Genomic DNA, 27,703 nt, shown 5'->3' with positions numbered 1-27,703 from the left:
CTAGCTCTAATTCTGTACCCATTTCACATTATAAAAATATTATTGACAGCTTATAATATTGGAAAGGTTAAAAATTTTAAATAACTCTTTGATACAATTTTATGTGGTTAGGGTTAGGATTAGTGTGTATTTATGTAGTTATATTTATGCAGTTATATCTATTTTCTTTCGGTTTGGTATTTTAGGTGCAGTGGCAAGTACAGAAGTAAAAATGAAATTGCAAGAGTTTGTTTTAAATAAAAAAAAGGCTTTGGCTCAGCGAAATCTCAACCACTGCATTTCCAATGATCCTCGTTTCTGGTATGGGTAAGCATTCTTACCACTATCCTATCTTGTAAATGTATTATAGATGACAAATGAGGGTTCTACTTTATGAGAACTGCAATTTTAAAAAACAATTGAACTCACAGGTATCATGTATAGTTTAAATATATACCCTTAGCTTTTTGAGGAGAGGGGATGATAATATGATACTGATTTGATGAAACTACTGTGTTTCCCTGAAAATAAGACTCACCCTGAAAACAACCCCTAGCCTGATTTTTTTGAGGTGGGCCCAATATAAGCCCTACTCTGAAAATAAGCCTGGGGGATAGGCGTGGCCAGCGCAAGAGGCAGTGAACGTATGGGAGCCAACGGTGTCCATCAACAGCCTTAGCCCACTGGCCTCTTGGTACAGGGCAAATACTGTTAAGTCCGAGCGTGGAGGCAGAGGTGGGGAGAAGACAGGTGATCTGGACATGCGTTACTGCCTGACTCAAAGGAGGCTTGCGCAGTGGCACCGGCAGCAGGCAGAGGCATGGGGGATGGGGGAGGCAGGTAATCCTGAAGCCCTGCACATGTGCCTGCTCAGTGCAGCTGCAGTCAAACTGAGAGATGGTGGGATGGAGTGGGCAGCACGTTGGGATTGCCTCTGCTTCCGCCTGGCTCTGCAGCGCACTTTTCACCCAGAGGGAGAAGAAGCTTTGTCGGCTTTCAAAGGGGATGCTTTGAAACATTCCCTTTGCAAGCACATTAAGCTTTGAATCTCTATCATTTTTCTGTCTGAGCTAAAAGTTTGTTCACCTATGGGTTGCTTGGGAATGGAGCTTCATTCCAAGCACCACATAGGCGACCAAACACTTTTCGCCCAGACGGAGAAAAGACGAAGATTCAAAGCTTCGTTTGCTTGCAAAGGGGAGGTTTCAAAGCATCCCCTTTGCAAGGTGTCACTTCAGCACAGCTCAGTTGTCTCAACTTCTTCATCACCATAGAAGCATCAGCATTCTAAGAGGGGAAGTTATTCTAACAGTAAGAAGGAAAGCACTACAGTGAGCCCAAAATAAAGACTCTTCTGTGAGCAAAGACTGATACTTTTGTAGCACATTTGACAATAAAACTGTACTTTCTGCTTTTTGATAAGGAAAGATTGGATAATCTTTTAAGTTATTATTTTACATTATGCTCTGCTATTCCCAGAAGTACTCAGTATTTAGAGTACTTTTTACTTAGTTCAGTTCAGTTACCTGGAAAGTCTTCTCTGGAGGAGGAAAAGTAACTCAACCCAGAACTTAAAGAAAAAGTGGTGAATGAACTGACTGCATTAATAGTTTAGTGAAATAAGTTACAATTATAGACAATATCTATATATAATATTTATAATACCTATAAAAAGTACTCAAATCAGTATTTATATTCATAAATAGGTAAGTGGAAAGCTTTTATGTATGTATGTATGTATGTATGTATGTATGTATGTATGTATGTATGTATAAAATACCTATCTGAGTTAAATTCCAGTAATCATACCAAAGATATAATGAAATAATCATATCTTTAAGATATAGTATTGTTGATATGAATGAGCACTGAGGCTTTCTCTCTCTGTTCCCTTTGTTTGTTTACTTCTTTTTTTACTATTTCTAGTTATTATTGAATAACTTATAGATATTATTTAAGTTGCTTATACTACTTTAAGACTACTGTTTGTATATTAATATAGATAGAACAAGCTAAGTTAAGGAATCATTTAAAAAGGGCGGGGGGAAGGGAAAGATATTGGATGCTAATTTGGGATAACATATATAAGATACTAAAAGAACAAGATAAAATTTTAAAAGAGATGGTGAATATCACAACAACAGCACTGAGAACCGGGAAAAATACAATTGTAAACCCAGCGACAAATCCAGTGACAAAGGTATTGATTGATTCTCCAGCATCCCAAAGGTCAACAGAAGAAATGACTACAATGGAAAAACCAAACTCTGGATCGAACATCGAAAATGTGCAGACAGCACTGCTAACTATCCAAGAAACTATGATTAAGCTTCAAGAGGCAGTAGCTAAAAACCACAGTAAATTGAAAACGGATATGAATGAAAGGAAAATAGAGATGAGTGAAATGAAAAATGAAGTTAAAAACAACATACAGAAATTAGATGACAAAATGGGAATTATACAACAAGCACTGGAAAAAAATGAACAGTCAATAAAAGCGGTAGGAAAAAAAACAGAACAAACAGAGAAGAAGACTTAGTTGAACAGCAGATGAAAACATCAAGCAAACATTTAGAAGACTCTCTCATCCACCTGGAAATGAACTGTGCAGCATTTTACCTTCGATTCCAGAATGTAACAGACACAAAAGAGGAAGATTTACCAATGATAATGTCGGGATTAATAGCAGAAATGTTAAAAAGAGACATATATGAGATTTTAAATGAGTTGGATGATATATACAGAGTAAGCACCAATTATGCCAGAAAACACCGATTGCCTAGAGAAGTACACATCAGATTCGCGAGGAAAAAAGTAAGAGATATAATTTATAAAATGACAAGAGATGAGCCGATGATGTACAAAGGAAAAGAGATACAAATCCTGAAACAAATCCCGCAAAGAGTGAGGGAGCAAAGGAGAGAATATCGATTCCTGGTGACATAACTGATTAAACGAGATATACTATTTAGGTGGTTGGTACCTGAAGGGATGCTGGTAACCTGGCAGGAGAAAAGGATTAAAGTTGACAATCTGGAGAAGGCACGGGATTTATATCAGCAACTAGTAGGACTGGAAGAGGAACAGAGCAGTAAAGAGGAGATGGAATATAGAAGCCAGGAAGAATGACAACAGAGAATAATGAAAGGAGAACAGGGAGAAAGTAGTAGGGAGGAGGAAGAACAACAGAGAGAGGAGGAAGTGAGACCAAAAACAAGGAGCCGAAAAAGAAACTAGAGTTAATAAAAAACAAAGACAGGTAGAGAATTAGGAGGATGGAAGAAGAAATTCAATTATTGTCAGTAAATATTAATGGTTTAAATTCGCCAACAAAAAGAAAGCGTATCTGGGCAAAATTAACAAAACAAAAGGCAGACATAATATGCTTACAGGAAACACCCATTAAAAAACAAGATATAAAATATCTGGAATGTCCTAAATTAGGAAAATTATATGCAGCATCAGCAGAGGAAAAGAGATAGCGATATATGTTAAAGATGGGATAAAGACAAATTTAATTTATGCAGACCCAAAGGGAAGAATATTAATGATAGAGATATGGATAAATCAAAAATCAATATTACTGGTAGCAATATACGCCCCAAACGAAAATTAGAAGGACTTTTATAAAAAATTACATGAAAAAATTAGAGAAATTGGAGTGAGGAATATCTGCATAATAGGAGATTATCATGCCATAGTAGACAGTAAAAAAGATTATGTAAGTGACAAAAAAAACCCTAAAAATAAAAATAAAAGTATTACCAACAACCTGTTTTGAGATGAAGGAGGAGCTAAACTTGATAAATATTTGGAGAAAAATGGAACCAGAAAAAAAAACAATTTACTTTTTATTCCAACCCACAGCAATCCTGGTCATGGATTGATATGGCATGGATGAATGGAGAAATTGGGGAAGAAATACATACAACTGAAATATTACCAAATACTTGGGCAGATCACAACCCCATTAAAATAATCTGGAAAGGGGGGAAAAACTAGATGAAGATGGATGTTAAATCTGCAAATATTAAAAGAAAAAGTATTTATTCAAAAATGTAGAAACAAATTGGAGTTATTTCTTAAGAAAAACACAAAGGAACAGACATCTATACAAAATTTATGGGACACCATGAAAGCCTATTCCCGTGGAATTATTATAGAGTATTCAGCAAAAAGAAACAAAGAAAAATGGGCACAACAGAAGATATTAGAGAAGGAAATTAAAAATTTAGAAATAGAATTACAAAATAAGCCACAAAGTGACAAAATTAGAAAGGATCGGATGTTAGCAAAACATAAATTAAATATATTAGACCAGGAAAAAATGGTAAAGGGCCTAAAACTAACAAAACAAAACTTTGAGCAAGCAAATAAACCGGGGAGGTGGCTGTCATATAGATTGAGAAAGGAAAGAGAAAAAAGGTTAGTATATCAACTTCAAGAGGAAACTGGTGAACTACAACATACAATGGAAGGGAAGAAAAAGATTGCATACAAGTATTTTGAGAATCTGTATAAAGGGGAACAAATAGATGGAAAACAAATAAAAGAATATCTAAATGGAGAAGAAACCTCGTCAATAACAGAAGATATGAAAGAAATGTTGACCAAAAAAAATAACAAAACTAGAATTGAAACAGGCTATTCAGTAACAGAAAAATAATAAAACGCCAGGCCCAGATGGATTCCCAGCAGAATGGTACAAAATAATAGATGAATTGAACGAATTGATAGAACCCTTGATGTTGGAGATGTATAATGAGGAACTAATGAAAGCAAAAATACAAGATTCATGGAGGGAAGCACATATTACATTAATATTTAAAGAAGGTGCAGATAAAAAACAGATTCAAAACTATAGGCCAATCTCGTTGTTAAATGCCGACTATAAAATATTCACAACAATAATAGCGGAGAGATTGAAAAAACTATTAAATGACTACATCCAGCCCAAAATGGATTTCTCCCAACAAGACAAATCAGGAATAACACTAGAATAATAGCAAATATTTTAGAGTACTATGAGGCATATCCAGAGAAACAAGTGGCATTTGTCTTTCTGGATGCACAGAAGGCATTTGACAATTTAAATTGGGAATTCATGATACAACAAATTAAGAATATGAAATTAGGGGACCAATTTGAAAGAATAATAGAAACGATATACGCCACCCAAAGGGCAAATATATTATTAAATGGAGAAAGTACAGAGACCTTTAAAATAAGGAAAGGAGTAAGGCAGGGTTGCCCATTATCACCTTTGCTCTCTATCCTGACACTTGAAAGTCTTTTAATAAGAATTAAACAAAATTCAGAGATAAGAGGAACTAAAATTAAAAAAGAGGAGTATAAAATTCAGGCCTTTGAGGATGATTTAGTATTCATTATAAAAGACCCACTAGAAACAGGAAATAGCTCAATGCGAGAATTAGGAAAATATGGAGATGTAGCAGGATTAAAGATTAATAGAGAAAAGACTAAAATGATAACTAAAAATTTGAAGGAAGAACAAAATAAAGAATTAGAAAGAATAATAGGACTGCAAGTGACAAAGAAAGTTAAGTATCTTGGTATATGGCTAACTGCAAAGTGCTCAACTATAAAAGAAAATAATTATACAAAATTAGTGCAACAAATAAAGAAAGATCTAGAATTATGGGGGAAACTACAACTATCATTATTAGGGAAAATAGCAGCAATAAAAATGAATGTACTACCGAGAATATTATACTTATTTCAAACAATCCCCATAAAATTAGGACATTTTTTTTTACTGAATTGAAAAAGATTATATTAAAATTTATATGGCAAGGGAAGAAAGCCAGGATAAAGTTGAAAGCTCTACAGGATGACAGAAGCAGAGGTGGTATGGGACTCCCAGACTGGGAGCTTTATTACAAAGCAGCAGCACTAACATGGATTAGGGATTGGATAAATTTAAAAAATAAAAGAATACTAACATTAGAGGGCCACGATTTGCAAACAGGATGGCATTATTTCCTATGAGTTGTGAGCCGCCCTGAGTCCCCCCAGGGAAAAGGGCGGCGTATAAATAAACTTCAAACTCAAAAAAAAAAAAACTATGGGAAGAGGGTAAAAAGAAACAAAAATACTTTCACAGACACTATATTAGAGATGCACTGATACAGGTCTGGAATAAAATGAGAGAAAAACACTATATGAAAATACTGACATGGCTTTCCACTATGGAAACCATGACACATCCCAATATACTAGATCTATTCAAAATGGGTTAGTTATAATGAAATTTTAGACAGCCAAAGGAATTTGAAAACAAATCAAGAATTAAAGGAGCCAAATATAAATATAGATTGATGGCCATATCTCCAACTACAATCGAGATACAAAAAAGATGTAAAAGAATATGGAATATACACAGAATTACAACAAATAGATAAAATTTTGGCCCGGAAAATAAACTCATAATGAAAATTTACAAATATTTATTAGAAGTAACATTAGAAGAAGAAAAAGTTAAAGGTTGCATGATAGCATGAGCCAAAAACTTTGGTTACAACATAGAGCTAGTGGATTGGGAAAGAATTTGGAACACAAATTATAAACTAACACGATCAGCAGCACTTAAAGAAAATATGTACAAAATGTTTTATCGTTGGCATTTACCACCAACAATGTTGGCTAAAATGTACCCAAACATGAAGCCGACCTTCTGGAAGTGTAAAAAAGTACAAGGGACTTTCTATCACATATGGTGGACCTGCCCGGAAACACAAAAATATTAGACAAAAATCTGGAAATGGGTGCAAGAAATTACAGGAGAACAGATAAAATACAAACCCGAAATCTTTCTCCTGGGAATAATCAAAGGGAAATATACAAAGAAAATTAAGTACATATTAACACATCTGCTAACTACAGCTAGAATAACATTTGCCCAATGTTGGAAACAAAATAATACCCCCTCGGACGAATTAGTGATAAAAAATTTTTGGGATTGTGCAGAGATGGACAAATTAACACTGAAATTAAAAGATAAAGAAGAGTCGGAATATTATGAAATTTGGAACAATTGGTGCAAATGGCTGCAAAACAAGAAAATTAATTAAGCCAAAAACAATATATATATAAATATATATAGAACTGTGTATAAATGTGTGTAAATATAGAAGTGAAATATTATATACATGTACAGATATGATGACATAACAATGTTGATATAATGACTGTAATGTGTTGTAGAAGGAAAAAAATAATAAAAAAAAATCTGCTAAAAAAATAAAATCTTCTCTGATTTTAGATGAGAGATCATGTCCATAATCTTCCTTTCATGGATGACCATCGCGAGAGGACTTTTATATTACAATAGACAAATTAGTTAGACATATCTCCATTAAACCCTAAAATGTCATTCCTTGTGTTCTGGGGATAGCACTCTCCTACTGAGATGCAGAATTTTAAAAATTTTTCTTAACTGCCTGAATAAGTGAATTCCAGTCTTTCCCTGTTTATGGCTGCCTGTTTTGGTTTAAGAGCTCTTGAACTGTGATTGGTGCTATTGGCATTATATCCAGTAATTAGCTTTCAGACTAGGATCTTGACTGTCAGAATTGTTCCTTATTAAATAGTGCCTTCAGTAAACAGTACATCCAAGGGAGTTTTCAGCTATCAGTGAAAGACAAATATGCTGGAAAATAAATTATTTATCAAACTGACCAGATATCTGCATGAGATCTCTTGATATCATTCTTGACTTTATGTCTTCTTGTTTTAGCACAGTATCTTATACGTAAATTTTCCCGGAGCATTTGACTTTGTTCTGTGATTGTTGATATACTGAATTCTAAGTTCCATTACTGCCTTATACATAGCTATTTTCATTTTTTACACTCATTCCTCTTAACTAGCTACGGCCTCTTAGTTTTCTACCACTATTTGCACATTGTATTTTTTCCCCATTTTCACATCTTCAATAAACATACGCAGCTTCAAGTTCCTACTCATTTTTTTTCACTATTTACATGATTATTTAATCATTAATTTCACTCTCCTTATTAAACATAACCATTTTTCTCTCTTTACTACATTATGTAGTAACTACATAATGTAGTTACTACATTACTTTTCAATTCAATAGTCTGCTGTATTATGCAACCTAATGTTTGCTGCATATTGTTTGGATTCTCATCTAAAAATGCATCACTACAAGCATTCTTAACGGGTGGGTTTCAATTTTTTTTACTAATGGTTCGGTGGGCGTGGCTAGGGGGCATGTAACTGAGTCAGTGTGGCCAACTTGAAGTCACTCATGCACATGCCCATTCACTCACATGCCCCACCCATTTAGCCACGTCCACCGAACCGGCAAAAATTTCTGTTTTGCCAGCTGGGAGGCTGGCAAAGAAGCCTCTCTTTCCCTGCCGCCGCTGAACAGTCTGTGTCCTTCCCTACAGATTGATGCCGCAGGAGGGATGGAAAGAAGCTGGTCTTGGGAAGGACCTTCCCTACCCTTTGAGAGAGCCCATGCGGGGAGAGAGGAGGTGGCTTGGTTTGAACATGGGTGGGCGATTTGTGGCCAGTGACACCTTCACTACTTGGGGCCGGCGGAGAAAGAAACTTTGAACTTTAATAAGATTTGTATGCCACCCACTCCCTTGGGACTCTGGGCGGCTCACAACAAAGTAAAAACATTTAAAATATTTAAAAAATACAATGTTAAAAATTAATACAACATCCATACCATCAGGTGGGGCTGGAAATTAATCAACAGCCCCAGGCCTGCCAGAACAGCCAGGTCTTGGTCACTTTATGGAAGGCCGGGAGAGTGGTGAGGGCCCGGATCTCTGCGGGTAGCTCGTTCCACAAGGCCGATGCAGCTACAGAGAAGGCCCTCCCTCGGAGAGCCGCCAGCCGGCATTGTCCGGTCGACGGCACCCGGAGGAGGCCCAACCTGTGTGATCTTATTGGTCGTTGGGAGGTGAATGGCAGGAGGCGGTCTCTCAGATAGCCAGGTCCAATGCCATGTAGGGCTTTAAAAGTAACGACTAGCACCTTGAAGCGGGTCTGGAGACCAATGGGAAGCCAGTGCAGCTCGCGGAGGATAGGTGTAACATGGGTGTATCTAGGTACACCTATTATCGCTCGCGCGGCTGCATTCTTGACCAGCTGTAGTCTTCGGACACTCTTCAGGGGCAGCCTCATATAGAGTGCGTTACAGTAATCCAGTCTTGAGGTGACGAGGGCGTGAGTGACCATTCGAAGTGCCTCCCGGTCCAGATAGGGCTGCAACTGGTGCACCAGGCGAACCTGGGCAAAGGCCTCCCTAGTCACCGCCGACAAATGGTGTTCTAATGTCAGCTGTGGATGCAGGAGGACACCCAAATTGTGTGCCCTCTCCGAGGGGCGAATAACTTCGCCCCCCAGGCTAAGAGGTGGTATGTCGGGACCATCCTTGGGAGGCAACATCAATAGCCACTCGGTCTTGTCAGGATTGAGTACAAGCTTGTTCGCTCCCATCCAGACCCTGACAGCCTCCAGGCACTGGCACATCACTTCAACTGCTTCACTGAGGTGGCACGGGGCGGACAGATACAATTGAGTATTGTCCGCATATTGATGATATTTAATCCCGTACCGGCGTATGATCTCACCCAGCGGCTTCATGTAGATATTGAACAGAAGGGGGGATAGGACCAAACCCTCCGGCACCCCATATTTGAGGGGCCTAGGGGTCGATCTCTGTCCCCCAACCAACACCGACTGCGACCTGCCCAAGAGGAAGGAGGAGAACCACCTTAGAACGGTGCCTCCCACTCCCACCTCTCGTAACCATCGCAGAAGGATACCATGGTCGATGATATCGAAGGCCGCTGAGAGGTCAAGAAGCACTAGTATAGAGGAATGGCCTCTATCCCTGGCCCGCCAGAGATCATCGGTCAGCGCAACCAAAGCAGTTTCGGTGCCGTAACCAGGCCTGATACCCAACTGAAAGGGATCCAGATAATCTGTTTCATCCAAGGTCCGTTGGAGTTGAAAGGCCACCACCTTCTCGACAACCTTCCCCACGAATGGGAGGTTGGAGACTGGGCGATAGTTGTTCAAAATGGCTTGGTCCAGGGAAGGTTTCTTAAGGAGGGGTCTCACCACCGCATCCTTTAGGAGGTGCTGGAAGGATCCCTCCCAAAGAGAGGTGTTAACAATCCTCTGGAGCCAGCCATGTGTCACCTCCCTGCTGGCCGAGACCAGCCAGGAGGGACACGGGTCCAGTAAACAGGTGGAGGCACTCACCGCTCCCATGGCCTTGTCCACTTCCTCAGGAGCGACAAGTTGAAACTCGCTCCATAAAATCGGATCAGGACCTTCCTCCGGCACCTCGGCTGATACCGTCCAAGTGGAGTCCAGGTCCGTCTGAATCCAAGCGATTTTATCTGACAGAAACTGAACAAATTCCTCAGCTCTACCCTGTAGAGGTTCATCCGCATCCCTCCCTTTCAAGAGGGAGCAGGCTATCCTAAACAAGGTGGCTGGGCGCGATTCTGCGGATGCGGTAAGAGCAGAAAAATGCACACATTTTGCCGCCCGTATTGCCACTAGATAAGTCCTAACAAAGGCTCTTAATTGTGTTCGGTCGGATTCAAAGTTACTAGCCCTCCAACGTCACTCTAGGCGTCTCTTTTGGCGCTTCATCTCCCGGAGTTCCTCGGTAAACCAAGGAGCCCTCCTGGATCCACTGCCACGGAGAGGCCGTAAAGGTGCAATCCGGTTTAGAGCCTCTGCTATATTCCAAGCAGCGACCAAGGACTCCTCCGGACTGTGGGCCAGAGAGTCAGGTAACTCACCAAGTTCTGTCTGAAATTCCATAGGGTCCATTAGGCACCTGGGGCGGAACCATTTAATCGGTTCCACCTCCCTACAGTGGGGGATTGGTTTCCGAAAGTCGAGCCTCACCAGGAAGTAATCTGACCATGACAGGGGCAAGATCTTAATGCCCCTCAAACCTAGATCACATCTCCACTGCTCTGAGAGAAACACGAGGTCGAGTGTGTGACCCGCTGTATGAGTCGGAACCTGAATTACCTGGGTCAAGTCCATGGCTGTCATGGAAGCCATGAACTCCCGTGCTCCATCAGAGCGTTCGCCGAGCAACAGCAGGTTGAAATCCCCCAGCACTATAAGCCTGTGGAACTCAACCACCAGCTCGGCTACTGACTCTAGGAGCACAGGTAGGGCTGTTGTAACGCGGTTGGGAGGTAGGTACGTTAGTAACAACCCCACTTGACCCCCCAAGGTCCAACTTCACCAGAAGGGACTCACACCCGACAATCTCCGGAGCAGGAATCCTGCGAGGAGCTAAAGACTCTCGGATGATGACTGCCACTCCCCCACCCCTTCGCTGGTGTCGTGACTGGTGGAGCACCCAAAACCCTTCTGGGCATATTTCAGTGAGGGGGACTCCTCCCTCATGGCCCAGCCAGGTTTCAGTAATACATGCCAGGTCTGCCCCCTCGTCTAATATTAGGTCTCGGATGAGGGGATATTTATGAACCACAGACCTGGCATTTAGCAACAGCAGCCTGAGACCAGGGCCCTGAGAACTCTCGCCATCTGGTCCTGGAGTGGAGCTGATAGGGCCGGAAGGGGGGGATCGCTGTAATGTAGCGAACCCTCCTTCCCTGGTAATGGCTAGCCCTATAGCTCCCATCGAACCTGCCTCTCCCAACAATGACCGGGATGCACCCGCCCATTCCTGCACCCATCGGCCCCACTTCCCCTCCCATGGCTTCCGTTCTCCCCGGCAGGCCATTCAAACCACACATTCTGGGACGAGAGGCGTGTCCAGGCCCCCATCCACTTCTGCTTCTGGACTCAGTGGAGGGGGCACCAGGCCGCACTCTCAATCCCCCCATACATACCGAGCTAGCATTTTCCACATACATACCCCACTAATTAAAATATACAAAGGTACAGTAAAAATTACGGTAAATTAAAAAGCTAACGGTTTTTGAAGTCAGTTTGCAGTGTTTTTTGTCAGCTGTTTTTTTAAATGGTGTGAAACCAGTGCTCTTATACACTGCATTATTATAGGCTACCGATGCAAAACGGAGGTCAGCCCAGTTCTCCTGGTGGTACTTAAAGTAGCATCTCAGGTATTGTTACGACCCCATTAGTATGTTCACAGCCTCCATTCATCTGGAGATGATGGACAGAAATAAATCCTTGCCAAGCAATTTCAGGAACACCTGCCAGAATTGTGAAGTGAACTGCACCCTGTGATAGGAAATGATTTGTTTTGGGGACCCATTAAATCTATACACATGTTGCATGAAGAGCTTGGACAGGGTATATGCTGAGGTGATCTTGGGGCAAGGCATGAATTGCATTTGTTTGAAGAAGAGATGGTTATCACCCAGATCACCATGTTTCCTGAACTCTCTGGTAGTACCACTATAAAGTCCATGGAACTCTATTTCTGGCTGATGAACAGATAGGGAGCTAGCCACATACCGTATTTTTCAGAGTATAAGATGCACCAGAGTGTAAGATGCACCAAGGTTTTGAAGACGCAAATTTAAAAAAAAGGTTTTGCCAGCTGTTGGGAGAAGATGACTTTGGAACTATTATATTGGGGCAGTCATAAGAGAGCATCAGCCAAAAGTTTTTAAACCTTCTAGATGTTTGTGGTCCATAGAAAAATGAGTGTTTTTTCCCTTTCCAGAAAATGCATCCACATTAAGGCCACCCGCCACACAGCATATGCCTCGTTTTCTGAAACCACTCATCTCTGCTCAGCATCAGACAATTTCTTAGAAGTGTGAGCTCAAGATTGTAAAACCCCTTGGTCATTTTTCTGGAGTAGCTCTGACTGCTATGTCACTGGCATCAGTTTGAATGTCAAAAGGGGTGTTTGAATCCAGATGTTTTAGCATATGCTCGACTGCAACCAGATGTTTGTGTCAACTCGTGAAGCATTCCAGACCTGCTCCCAAGTTGCCATAAGCAGGGAGATGGGAAATCGAGCATCACAGCTGCATTGAGGAACTTGCATTTCAGTTAAAACAAAGCACATTCCAGCCGGCAAACGTCAAGACCATCTCCAAGGAGACTCATAGTGGCCAGAGGGAGTGACTTCTACAACTCGTGAAATTGCTTTGTTGGGGAAACTGGCAGATGACACACCTTGGGGGGAGGGGGAAACAGGATCATAGCCAAGGCATGAATTAAATGAGGTCAGAATTGGCTTCACTTGGTCCGTTCTGACATGACGCTCCTAATAAATAACTGGATATATATTTTTTTTGAAGCTTGGCTTGAGGCTGATGAATTAATTAGGGCATCGGTCGGAACCTGGCAGCAAGCCAACTCTCTCAAAACTAATCAAAACAACCAGGATTCCTGAGCCCCAGAGTCTCCATTAATTCCCCGACATCTGGAGTGCGTGGAGAGAAACTCAGCCTACCATGGCAGTGGGTGGACTATCTGAAGAGAGCCTGCTCCAGGTGACCCAGAAGGAGGCAGAACTTGCCCCCACCCAGGGACTTTCAGGAACCAGCAGGCCAACCGCTACCAAAGTGCTGCCCACTCTGACCATCAAAGCCAAGATAGCTGAGATGGCCACCTCAGTGATCAAAACGAAAAGGGATGAGTATTGGTGGAAAAAAGTCCCTAAAGCAGCCGACGTGGAGCTCCCCTACCCAAGCACCCGGGGCTTGGGGAAACCCCTGAGTGAGCTAGGAAGACTGGAATGGATGAGGGACTCGGAACAGGTCAGAATCCCAAAAACTCTGATGGTGTAGCAGCAGCGTGTAGCTTTTACCACATTTCAATTAGAAGAATGGGACGTGAGACCACGAAGGTTAAAGAGATACAGGTTTATTGATGCATTGAGTTCAGAGTGCTAACACACCAAAGTCTGAACTGCCTGCTATTGCTATTAACATCTTGCAGTACTTATATCTAATTCATGGTTTTTTTCCTTGCTGTATAAACTTCAAAATATCTCTCTGTCGTTGTTTAAAGGGAGTATCAGTTGCAAGTATAGTAACATCTAAAACAAAAAAAAGCATCTTTGATAAGACATCTTAATTACAGAAATTCTATCCAATAGTGATAAATACAGTTTATCTCATCATAAGAAGTTCTTTTTAATATAATTCCAGAGAGGCACATAATTATTTTGAAACAGTTTTGAATTTGTGTTTGTCCACATATTTTACCTTTTTCGCAATTCTAAAACCAGACTTTTTGATCAATATGTCACAATCCTGTGAGGTCATATTCTTATCAGCACTGTTGTTTTCTGTTAAGTTTATTTTAAAACCTGCTACAGCCCCAAACTTACTTAATTTCATCACCAGTCTATATTATTTTGGGGGCCTTGCAAGAATATAACCAAATCATCAGCAAATGTACTCAATTTACAAACTTCCTTGTTGATACTTATCCCTGTTATTTTCTCATCTTACTTAATCTCTTTATTTAAATCTTCCAACACCAAATTAAACAACAAAGACAAGGGACATTCTTGTCTCATACCCTTTTGAATTTCACATGAATTAATTAAATCACCATTAATAACAATTTTTGCTTGCTATGCCATGTAAAAAGCTTTGACCCCTTGAATAAAGTTCTTTCCAAAGTCCATTTCTTCCAGCACTTTAAGCATAAAAGACCAATTTAGATTGTCAAAGGCCTTCGCTGCATCTAAGAATATTAGAGCTGCCTGTTTTTCATTATGATATTGTAAATATTCAATAATATTCAAAACAGTCCTCATATTTTCCCTTAACTGTGTTTTTGGCAGAAAACCAGATTGGTCTTTGTGAATAAAGGCCTGTAAAATCTTTTTAAAATTTTCTGCCAAAAGTCCCAAAGGTGTTTTTTTCCCAAGAGGCAACTGGACTTTTTGATTTTTCTTTGAACAGTTTTTGCTTCTCATCCAAGAAGCTTCTTCAGCTCCGACTGGATGGTGGGAAATAGAAGGATTTATACTTCTTGCAGACAGTTGATCATTTACATTCTTTTAGTAAGTCATTAAGGTCACCTGGAAGTTTATCTATGTCATCAGGGTCACATGAGTGGTGCAAATGGGTATGGAACCTTGTTGGAACTGTTGAAAGGACTGTGTTGTAGATTGGAGATAGATGACGTCGTATTGCTCCCCTTCTGGTTGAGAGAGGGCTGTTCAATTTTTGACCTAGATGGTTTCTTTGACCTCTCTTTCAAACCAGTGGTCCTCTGTCTTTTAAACCCAAAAGAAAACTTTCTGGTTTTAACTTTATATTCACTTTAAGAATCTTCTGTATTAGAATATGAATCCTACTCCAATCCAAGATCCAGCTACGAATCTTGCAGCACCACAGCAGTTGTTCGCCCTTACGAATAACCGCAGAGGTTCTGCAACATTTGTCCTGCATGTTGCTGGCCGAAATGGAATTTCTGAGCGGTGAATCCTCCCAGTATGTTGCAAGCTGAAATGGAACTTTTGAGGGCCGAATCCGAGCCCCCTACCCTAACATCCTCTAGAAAATTTAAGTCCAAAAGTTTCCAATGTAGTTTCCACAGGAATTTCTAGCTTTTTTATTTTGGCTCAGATACACCAACTCCTCCCCTCTTCATCATCTTAAAGTCACAGAGCTTTATAAATGATGATGTTTCATCAAAAAGAAAAAAAAACAGGCTGCAGCCAGAGGGTGCCTCTTTTAACACAAAAGATAAATATGTAAAAAGTTAGTGTCTAAGAAGCAGTGGCACACTTTATTGTCCATCTTAAAATGCCAGTTCTTCCACAATGAATTTGCTTCTTGGTTGCCCCATTCCCAGCCAGAGACTCACCTAATTACTTCTTCTTCAAAAGCACTCTGAGAATGTCCACCTATCTGGAGTGAGTTGATTTTCAGAGCTTCCCCTTTCCCAGAGAAATTTATTCTGACTTAGAAAGCATTGTAAGTATAAAACTATGGAGACTCTGTAGCAAACCAAAAGAAAAATTACAAGCAAGGGTCTATTTTCCGCTAGAAGTGCTATTGCTATTGCTATATTGAAGGAAATAACATCATATGGGAAGAATGAGCCACAGACATTTGTGCTATTGACATTTTATGCTTGGGCTTTCCTTGAAGATCACCCACAAACAACAACTGATGCAAAATGCAGCTACTTATTCACTGCCCATAAAAACTACCACATATAGTCAAGCCATTATCCCAAGCAATGCTTTCTAGTACAATTTATGGTGCTGGTTATCAGGTTTACTACCTTTAAAGTCTTTCATGACTATGGACCTGGTAAGTTACAGAAAATATCTGCTACATGAGCTGTAGTAGGTCAGTATATGAAGATGGGCCCTTTCTGTAGGGTTTCTCCTCTTGTGAGAGACTACAACCAGAAAACAGCTTTGCATGCTAGAATAGAATGAATGAACTGGAAGGGACCTTGGAGGCCTTCTAGTCCAGCCCCCTGCTCAAGCAGGAGAACCTATACTATTTCAGATAAGTGACTATCTAGATTCTTCTTAAAAACATCCAGTGATGGAACGCCCATGGTTTCTAGAGGCAAGCTGTTCCACTGGTTAATTGTCTTTACTGTTAGGAAGTTTCTCCTTAATTCCAGATTGCTGGAATTTAGTTGATATTTAGGAAATTATCAATATCTTCTAAAGAACATTTGTACTGTGAAATGAAGACTGGATAAATGAAACGAATGGTGGTACTGTTTCAACATTGCATGTCATTTTGGGTTGATGAGTATAACATTGAATTGTGTTATTAAGATCGTGCTATGTGTGTTTTTTCAAATAATTTTATGAATAATTACAAATAGAAAAAAATAAAAGTATTTGTAATACACTACAAAAATGCAAAAATAAAATTACATAAAGGTAAGTTTAAAAAAGAGGAAAAAACAGAAAAGAGTAGGGTAGTTTCCTCCTTCATCCCAGTAGGTAGAAACAATTTTAATAGCTTATCACCATCTCTAAATATAACAAACTATTTATCCAATAACCTATCCCTTGACTAAAAATCAAAATGCTCTATCATTTGTTCTTTGTCAGGAAAAATCCTGTAAAGGAAACAATATATTGCAGATTTTCTATTTTAACCTTGATCAAACAAATCCTTGACTTCTCACATGTATTATGTCAACAATCTCTCCTTCGGACAATTCATAACCAACATCCAACTGTGATTCTCCTTATAAACACAATCCCAATGTTATCAGGATATCAGTTCACCATGATTTTTCACTGGAAGTTGAAAAAAGTTCAAGATATTACTGTGTTTTGACATGTACATTGTAACTTTTATATTTAAATGCTTTTATTACGTCACTTGGGTGCATACTCCTTGAGGTGTCAAAAAAGCAGATCTAGAAACAGAAATACAGGCATAAGCTGTTTTAGGTCTTAAAGATCAAAGCCAATATCAAAGCCAAAACCCTAAATACTGCCTTGGAAACTATAGAAAATGTAAAAGCCATAGAAATTCTGCTATAACAAACATGTAATCATATGATCTGAAGGAGAGAGAAAAACATTAGTGTACTGGGGGCAAAAAAACAGGTTAGAAACATGTTAAAACGAAATAAAATAATAACTGAATAAGTATTAGTTCTAAAATGCTATAAAATGTTATCTGTAAAATCCTCAAAATTTCAATTAATTAAATAAATAAATAATGTTAATTGTCAGTTGTAAAATGTATTTCTAGCAATCTGTATAGAATTGGAGATATTAATTGTATTAATATGTAAGCGGAACAGAAAAGAAGAGAAATATGATTTGGAGGCATCAGTATAAAAAATGGAGATATTATTCTTAACCTGTATAAACACTTTATTTTTTAGGAAAACACAACATAGTTCTCTTGATCAGAGCTCTCCACCACAGAGTGGAATGTCAGGCGCTTACAATCACCCTGCATTAGGAATGTATGATTCCAAAGATGATTTTCCACTCAGAAAAACAGGTAAATCTTATTTTTCACAGTTCACATATAAAAGTTTTATTTTAAATAGCTAGACAACTTGTGATCTGTTGGGACATCATTTAAGAGATATTTCAGTATCTGACAGAGAAACAGAATGACAATGGGTGGGCAAAGAAATCAGTGGAAGGGATTTCTGATTTCCTGTTGGCTTTCCCATTAAGTTTTCTTGTGAAAAGCAGCATCGAGAATCGAAATCCTTCCTTCCTTTTTCCCCTCCCTCCTCTTTGCCCCTTCCCTCCTCTCCCATTCTTTGAAATCCTACTGGCTTTCCTATTTACTTTCCTTGTGATTGGGATGGAGAGCTGATCAGTGCCATGCATTCTTGTAGAAAATCATTTTGTAGATGCAGTTCAATTGCAGTTTTAACACTGGAGCAGTGGGATGAACTTTTCTAAGAAAGAGACACTGTTGATTTTACTGGGCTAGCTTTAGTCTAGCTTTGCTTCTGCAAAATTACTTATAATAATACATCTTTCTTCGAGTTACAGTCACACTTAGACATCTTTTTCCAAGAGGTAGTGTTAAGCTATTTCAGTCCAACATTTTGGTATTAAATGTGGTGCATAAAACGACTAGGTAAGTTTATTTGGAGTCATTTTATGTAAAAGGGTTGATGGTCTAATCAGTATGCAGAAATATTTTATTAGTGTCTCATTACAGTAATTAGCTGCATATGAGCTAATAAACTAAAGTTTATTTTGTTGGCCAGTGTTCCAAATGAATGGCATTCATTCTGTTCCGAAATAGGTAGCTCCAAAACATGGAATGCTTTAAAAACAGTATTGTCATTAGAGGTAGGCATCCTGTATTTAGCTGGAGCACTGGCAACCTGGAGATAATTTCATTTCAGTAATCCATACATTGCATATGAGGTTGTCCTTGAAGATGGTCTGAAGTACAAAATATGGCAGTGAGAGAAATAGCTGAAATTAGGCATCACAAACAGTGATATTACATTAAATCATAATATTCTTTTCCATTTACCTTCAATACTTATCAAGTATTGGCTATGCATAGCTTTATTTTTCCAATTTTCAGCTTGCTTCTCAATTATTCTATTATTATTATTATTATTATTATTACTACTACTACTATTATTAGTATTAGTATTAATCTTTACTGCTTTTATACTTTTTAGAATATTTCTATTTTTTTTCTGTTAATTATTTTGTTATTAATATAGTATATAGATGACAGGCTAACAATTTGCGAACAGATTTAGTAGTTTAGTAGTTAAAAACACTTTTGGCCTGGTTTGCAAGGGGTGGGAAACTAACATTGTTGTACTATATTAATCAGCATTCAACTAGGGAGGATGTTATGTGTATATGTGTTACTCTTCTTTTCTAAGACTTTGTTTATTATTTTATTTCTTTGGTTTTTAAAAAAATTTAAAGAATATTTTGTATTTAATCTTTGAATAAACTAAATATTGTGGAGGGTGGATTAAAAAAACCAGAATGAATGAATGAATATTATTTTTAACTATTATTGCATTTAAATTGTACCACAAGCATAGGGTTTATTTGCTTTTGTCCTTGTTATGGATCATCTACCCTTTACCTATATGTTAATATACTATTAATCATATTTCTTATGTATTTTTCTGTTATATAATACTTCTATTGTACCGTTATATTGTGTTTTCTTAGATGGGTATATTTTCTATCAATGAGGTATTGTGATTAGAAATTCTATTCTGATGAAATACATTTAATTTCACTTTTGTCAATTTCAGCATCTGAACCCAATCTCAAATTGCGATCTAGATTAAAGCAGAAGGTTGCTGAAAGGCGCAGCAGTCCTTTGTTAAGACGAAAAGATAGTCCTGTAGCTACAGCTCTTAAAAAACGTCCATTAGATGCGACAGGTAAGTTGGAATAGCACCATTTTACTACATTTTAATTTCAAAACAATCAGATAGATTGGAAGTAATTATGAAGATTAAGACAATTGCAATGCTCTTAATTTTTGTTACAAATGTTCCAGAAATAATAGTACAGTAGGAGGTAAGGAGGTAATAAAAAAGGATAGAGTTGCTGCTTGAAGAAGATAATAAGATGATAGCAGGTGATGATGGGCAGAGGGCAGACCGTTTCAATTCCCCTTTTTTTCATTTTCATTCTCAAATGGACCTAAATGTATTAACACAGGAAAGGAAAGGCTATACAAGTTAAGAGTTAGTTAAGGAGCATCTGCCTTCAAGGAACAAGTTTAAATTTTCAGGATGGGAGCAGCTATATCCAAGAAGAAGCTTGCAAAAATTGTATCAGAACTTACGATCCCTTATGATAAGAAATCACAGAAGATTGAAAAAGAACAGATACTGTTCCTCTTTGATCTCTAAAAATATCTCCATTGCTTTTTTTTTAATATAGTAAAGAATTTTGAAAACTGGATTAAATTATTCTCCAGTTCAATTTATATTTAGCAAAGTTATTATAAGGCGGTTTCTCACATTCTATCCTCTCCCAGGCTCAAGTATCTCTGTTGCAGTGGTCCTGTTTTTCCCCCTGTGTCATCTAGAAGGTCATCTAGAAATTCACAAAAGCATCAGTATAAGCACTACTAGGAAGCATAAATGTGAAATGAATCTAGTTGTCTTGAGAGGAGCCAACATTGTAATAGAACACCAAACAAAGCAAATGCAATCTTAGGCTTTATCACAAAAATCTAGTGTCAGGATTCAGATAAGTCCTTGTTGTTCTGTTCTGCATTGGTCATGCCATACAGGTAGTCCTCAACTTACGATCACAATTGAGCCCAAATTTTTTATTGCTAAGCAAGACATTTGTTAAGTGAGTTTTGCCCCATGTTATGATCTTTCTTGCCACAATTGTTAAGTGAATTATTGCAGTTATTAAATTAGTCACATAGTTATTAAGTGAATCTGGCTTCCCCATTGACTTTGCTCGTCAGAAGATTGCAAAATGTGATCACATGACCCTGGAACGCTACAACTGTCATAAATATGAGTCAGTTAACATGTCTGAATTTGGATCATGTGACCATGGCGATGTTGCAACTCTAGTAAGTGTGAAAAATAGTCATAAGTCATTTTTTTCATTGCTGTTATTACTTTGAATTGTCACTAAATGAACTGTTGTAAGTTGAGGACTACCTGTAGCTAGAATGTTGTATCCAATTGTGGCACAAATTTTAGGAAGGATATTGTGAAGTGTAAGTAACCCAGAAGAGGAACTGAGTTCAAAGCACTAAAAGTTTATTACATGCTACCTATTTACAAGAATCTGATCTACTAATGGTCAAGCCAAGTTGGTGCTAGATAATTTCTCTTGTGGAAATGTAGCGACCTCAAACTGATGGCACATTTAACCCTGCTCTTGGACTCAACCTGCTCAGTTCCTACAGACATAGACTAACTGAAGCATGTCCCCAGGGGACCATCCAAAGTGATAATAAACAATTTGGAAAAAAAAAATTATGAGGGACAGTTGGAGACATTACATATTTTTAGTTTGGACAAGACTGTGGGAATAGCTGTCTTCAACTATCAACAGGGCTGTGATGTAGAAGATGGGATAGATCTGTCCAGTGTTGTTCCAGAAGACAAAACAGTAAGTTTAAGTTACACAAAAACAAATTTTAATGGCATCAGAAATAATGTCTGCAAAAGCTGCTCAATAGGAAAATAATGAACTCTTTCATTGGAAGTGTTTAGTCATTTGGATGGCCACATGTCAAGGATGCTGTAATGATGGGATTCATATGGTGTTATATAGAACCATAGAGATGGAGAGGGCCATTCATATGAAGCTCCTTGATCAGTGCAAGAATATAAAGTGTCTTTATCATTGTATTGAATATATCCAATGAAAAAAATGTCACCAACTCTTCCTTGGAATCAGCTCTTTAAATTGTCAGGGTAATGTTTCCAAACATTCAACCAGAATTTGTCTCCCTGTGAGCAAAGTCAATGTCTATTCCCTGCACTCTTATAGAGAGCAGCCAAAATACCTTCTATGTGACATTCCTTCATATCCTTGAAGAGTACTGTTATATTCCATTTAATCATTTAAATCATTTATTTTTATTTATATATTATTATTATGGTTCGTTGCACAGTCAACCAGATGTTCAGACTGGATTTGGCATTTTTATCCATCTTTCGAGTCCTAACCCAGAAACTGGGATAGGTAGATGTTGATGTTTTATGGTGTTAGAGATATCGTCTCAGGATATGTTGTTCCAAGTAAAGCTATTGTTATTATTACTATTATTATTATAATCAAATTTAGAGACTGCCTATCTTACTCACAGAACAACTCAGAATAATCTACAATTAAAGCCATAAAAACTATATAAAAGCATATTTCAATAAAAGACAGTTAAAACAAGGATAGAATAATTAAAAAGGAAAGGGGAGAGCTTCAAAGCACTGACCCAACCCCGAGGTTACATACTCTTTAGTGAGTCCCATGCAAATCGGCAAAGCCAGGGTTTCAAACTCTTCCAAAAACCAGGAGAGTGATGAGGTCACTGCTTGCACACACAAATTGAATTGTCTTGGGAGGTGATGGGCCCCTTTATGGCTTTCGTTGCCTTGACAACATGCAATAAAATTTCAAAGGAATTTGGTCTGGCTGACCTCTCACTCATTCAAATACCATTTCTGTGGAAACCTTTCCAAATGCTATGAAGCTGATTCACACGGAGGGAAACGTGAGTTTTCAAACAAGGAGAAAGAACATGCTGTTCTTAATTCTGTAGGAAACCCTCAGTAAGACATACAGGCTTTTCAGGGTAAATTGATCTTGCTTTGTCATGCAAACTAACACATTAAAGTCTCTTGTCTCATTGTGGGCAAGATGTTTCCCTGGAGCTCAATTTATTGCAGACAGAGCCGATCCTGTGATTGACTTGAAGGCAAAGGTTTTTAACTCATGCTGTTACTTAATTCTACAGGATCTGCCTTTTTTCTTTTCTTTTTTCCAAGTAACCTCCCTTAACACATCTTCTTAATCACAACAAAGCATTTTGTCTCCGGAATGTTAATTGCCTCTCTCCCTGAACCGGTCATCACTCTTGCTTTTAGAGGAAATTAACATCACTCAGTCCCTTTACTTCAGGGGAACTTAGCCACGCAGAGTCCTTTTGCTAGAGGAGATGGTTTTCAAGGTGGGGGAAGGGCAATGGCAGAGAAGCCTCCCTTCCTGGACTCTGCCAGTCAAAATACTTTAGCTGACAGAATCCATAATATATCTCCTCTACCTTACCAGATGCAATAGCCTGAATTAATGAGGAGAAGATGATTCCACAGTAACCTGGCTCTATGTAATGTAGGGCTTTAAAGATTATAACCAATATCTTGAATTAGGCCCAGAAGCAAACCAACACTCAATGCAAACCAACACTCACACAACCGAATTCTGTATCAGTAGAAACTTCCAGATACTCTTCAAAGTTAGCTTCATGCAATGCAGGTAGTCCTACAAGCATTTGTACAGAGGCTGTTTAAAGTTACAATGGTACTGAAAAAAGTGACAGGATTGTTTCTTGCACTTATGGCTGTCACAGAATCCTCACAATCACATGATCAAAATTTGTGCTTGCTAAATGGCATATATTTTGATGGTTGTAAGTCTCAGGATCATCATGTGATCATCATTTGCAACCTTCCCAGCTGCTTTTGATAAGCAAGTAGGGGAAGACAGATTCACTTAACATGATTCACTTAACAACTATAGTGATTAGCTTTACTGTGGCAAAAAGGTCATAAAACTATCAGGCATGACTCACTTAACAACCACCTTGCTTAGCAGTTAAAATTTGGGTCCCAATTGTAGTTGTAAATTGACAACTTCCTGTAATCCAAGTGAGAGATGACTAGAACACAAGTGACTAAGAGAAGTGCCTCCCTATTCAGGAAGGCGCATAACTGGTGCACAACATGAAGTTGAACTTCTTACCATGACTGCCTACTGGTTCTTTGAGCAGAGGTCCAGGACTGAGAATCAGTCTGTTTCAGAAAAGATTATTAATCTATACAAAGTCAGCAGCTACATAGAGATCTAGTACATGATCTAGTTTCCATAGATCTCCCAAATATTTAATAATTGTTAAGGATATTAATAAACATTTTTAACGTATTTTAGAATCTGCATGCAATAGTGCTCCTGGATCTGGCCCTAGTTCTCCAAACAATAGTTCCAGTAATATAAGCACTGAAAATGGAGTTGGATCAGTTATAAATATACAAACAGAGGTAAGATACATTCCTTTGCTTAATTCTAATAAGTTTCTATAGTATACCATGTTACATTTTTATTGTGGAAGAAGGTACTCCATTGAGGATGTTAACAATTTTAAAGTATGTAAATGGGACTTCTTGAAAATGCTTCCTCTTTTTTAATTACAGTAGATTGGTAATATTTGGGCTCTCTATCATGTTAAAAAACCCTACTTTTTAAAATGGTTTGAAAGTTGATAATATTTAACTATTTAGAAGTATTGATATTGCATTAAGGCAATTGATGTGTTTAGTTGCAGGGTTTTTAAAATTTCAGTATGCTTAGGGAAGGTAGGATCCATGGAATCTATTCTATAAGCTTAATTTTTCTTCTGTGAGCAAAAGGTTTTTTCATTAATATAACAAAACTTTTAAAAAATCCCATACATAGAAGAACAACAAATATGAAAACAAAGTCATGAGAACATCTAGAAGATAAACGAGCAAATAAAACTTGTAACAATGACAGAATCTATTAAAGAGTGATAATTGTATGTGTTGAAAAATGTTAAAGTTGGTAGCACTAACTACAGAGAAAATCTGTAAATGTCATGTCACTAATTGAGAAGCCTCTCAGGCATTTATTTGCTTCACATCTGAGAGAGTATCTTGAGGTTTTGGATTGCAGTGGCACGCAGTTAGCTTAAAAACAGTCTTTCAGCTATTGTCTTCTCAACTCACAGAGGGTTTTAATAATAAAGCAGGTAATTGATTTTAGGAAGTTTTTAACCCACCTGACCCAGATTTTTTAAAAATTAGAATTAGGTGTAATACTTTATTATCCCCCCCCCACTTGTTCCATGTTGAAGTTAAAAGAAATAGAAGTCTTATATTAAAAGCCAAAGGCTCTTCCATTCCTTTTTAGAAATTACAAGTAGCAGCTGCAGCAGTATTGTACCTTGAATCAGGAGAATCTGTCTAACACTCAATTGTAAGAAAGACTTCTGAAATTCATAGTAGAATGAGCAGTTTAAGAATTTATCTGTTTCTCTTCTAGTAACTGCTTTTTATCTAGACAAATACAATGATTTTTGTGCTTAAACAGCATAAATTCATAGTTGGATCTAAATAATTTTCCTGTATATAAATAGTATTTATATTTTTTATGTAAAATATATCAATCAGTGGAATGGCTTGCCTCCAGAAGTTCTGGCTGCTTCATCACTGGAAGTTTTTAAGAAGAGACTGGATAGCCATTTGCCCAGAATGAAACAAACGACCAAACTCAAATTATCATAACTTAAACACATTTTGAAAATATCTCCATACAGTCTCCTGCTTGAACAGGAGGTTGGACTTGAAGATCTCCAATGTCCCTTTCAACTTTGTTATTTTGTATGTGCTTCCCATTTGCATTTTATGCCTGAGTTACAAACTATTAAAAATCAGCACCAGAAATAGACACTGAATAGAAGTTCTCATAAAATTACTGAGTTGAAAGGGGCTATTTAGACTGATAAATCAAACTCTCATGAAATTCATATGAGAAGATCATTTTAATTGGTTTCCTTCCTCTCGCAGTGGTCTAGGATTTTTCAACTCCTACCCTTGGCTCCACCAGGGTTATGCCTCCACAGATTCACCTCTAGCTTTTCTCCTCAGCCGGCCTGCCCCCACCCATTCACCCGGGTCACAGCTCCTCCATCCCACCCACTTTGGCACAGCCCATTCACCAAAGCAGGGTTCGTCCTGGGCTTTTCACAGACCAGGACTGTTAGCAGCCAACCAATTGGCTAGCTTCCAATGCCAGCAGCCAGAAGCCACGGTGTGATCAATCACATGGGTGGGGTAGGGGGAAGTGCTGCAGCCAAATGGCATTAGGAAAGCTTGTTAGGAGAAGGAAAGGAAGGGGATGGGAGCTCCTCTGTATCTGATCGTGCCTCCCTGATAACGAACGGGAAGGGAATAGTGGGATGGGGAGGGTGGTAAGTGACCTGGCTTTATTCAAATGAATTTTTGTTTCAGGTTGGTATCCTAGCCTTAGAAGGAGAGAGGGAAGGAGGAAGGGATGGGGGAGAGAGAGAGAGAGAGAGAAGAAAGAAAAGGGACAGAAAGAAAGAGGAGGGAGTAAAGGAGAAAGAAAGGGAGAGAAGGGAGAAAGAAAGAAAAATAGGGAGGGAAGAGAACTAAAGAATGGGGGACAGAAGGGAGAAATAAAGTAGGAGGGAGGGAATGGAGAAAGAAAAAGAAAGAAAGAAGGAGGAAAGGAAGAAAAGGCGGAGAGAGAGAAGAGAGACAAAGAAAGAAAAGGGAGAGAAGGAAAAAAGAAAAAAGAGGGAGGGAGGAAAAGGAGAAAGAAAGAATGAGAAAGAAAGAAAGAAAAAAGGAAAGGAAGAAAGAAAGAGGGAGGAAAGGGTGAAAGGAGGGAGGGAGGGAAGAAAGAAAGAGGGAGGGAGGAAAGAGAGAAAGAAAAGGGAGGGAGGGACAAAGAAAAAGATTGAATGGAGAAAGAAAGAGGGGGGAAGGGAGAAAGAAAGAGAAAGAAAGAGGGAGGGAAGGAAGTAAGAAAGAAGGAAGGGAAGAAAGAAAGGGAGGAAAAGGGAGAAAAAGAAAGAAAGGGAGGGAGGGAAGGGAGAAAGGAGGGAAGGAAAGGGAGAGAGAGAGAGAAGGGAAACAAAGAAAAGGGAGGGAAAAAGAAAGGAAGAAAGAAAAAGCGAGGCAAGGGAAGGGAGAAAGAAAGGAAGAGGGAGGGAAGGGAGAAAAAAGAAAGGAAGAAGGAGGGAGGGAGAGATAAAGGGAGGGAGGGGGAAAGGGAGGGAATGGAGAAAGAAAGAAAACGGGAGGGAGAGCGGGAAGGGAGAAAGCAAGAAGGATGGGAAGGGAGGGAGGAAGGAAGGAAGGAAGGAAGGTAATCCAAATTCGGATGCTTGGCAACTGACTCTTACTTATGATGGTTTCAGTGTCCCAGAGTCATGTGATCCCCTTTTGTGACCTGACCAATGAAGTCCACGGGGGAGCTGGATTAAGTTAACGACCATGTGACTTACTTAAGAGCTGCAACTATTCGCTTAACAACGGTGGCAAGAAAGGTCGTAAACTGGGTGAAAGCTCAGTGAACAGCTGTCTCACTTAGCAACAGAGATTTGAGGCTCAATAGTGGACAAGACAGTAAGTTGAGGAGTACCCTTACCCTTCCCTTATGAGTGTCAATCATCTTTGCTCCCAAATCTCAATCAGGTCCAAAGTGATTGTCATGCACTGTTGGAGGATGGATTGAATAAAATGCGTTAAAATTCACTTTAACAATGCTCTTGCTTAGCAACCAAAATTTTGGGCCCAATTGTGGTCATAAGTCCTATTTCTGCTTTCCTCTGCATGACAGCCTTGTCCTAGTAAACTTCTTCCCTTTTCTGGGAATTTTCCTCTCTGTTAGAGGCACCAAAATAATCCAGGTCTCCTGCTGGAACAGGGGAATGGACAAGATGTGTTGGTTATCACCTTTAAAGCCCTACATGGCTTAGGGCCAGGGTACCTTCGAGACCGCCTACTGCCACATACCTCCCAGCGG

General features: G+C 38.8%; 1 protein-coding gene across 4 annotated transcripts in view; it reads left to right on the top strand.

Moving 5' to 3' along the window:
* Nucleotides 1-27,703, top strand: part of HDAC4 (histone deacetylase 4) — a 278,408-nt gene that overhangs the window by 94,396 nt on the left and 156,309 nt on the right. For 3 of the 4 annotated variants that reach the window (XM_087716585.1, XM_087716587.1, XM_087716589.1), the window contains exons 5-8: nucleotides 186-306; nucleotides 17,803-17,924; nucleotides 19,684-19,815; nucleotides 24,062-24,171. In XM_087716585.1, coding sequence (XP_087572711.1) covers nucleotides 186-306; nucleotides 17,803-17,924; nucleotides 19,684-19,815; nucleotides 24,062-24,171 — 485 coding nt within the window. The remainder of the gene's footprint in view (nucleotides 1-185; nucleotides 307-17,802; nucleotides 17,925-19,683; nucleotides 19,816-24,061; nucleotides 24,172-27,703) is intronic. The other variant, XM_087716586.1, reaches the window with a different exon arrangement.

This window comes from Thamnophis sirtalis, unplaced genomic scaffold (assembly GCF_051295495.1).
Source record: "Thamnophis sirtalis isolate CommonGarterSnake01/CBP01778 unplaced genomic scaffold, rThaSir2_p1.2 scaffold_5, whole genome shotgun sequence".
NCBI classification, from domain to species: domain Eukaryota; kingdom Metazoa; phylum Chordata; class Lepidosauria; order Squamata; family Natricidae; genus Thamnophis; species Thamnophis sirtalis.
The sequence above is the reverse complement of the archived record's forward strand: the minus strand, read 5'-3'. Positions and strand labels throughout refer to the sequence as shown.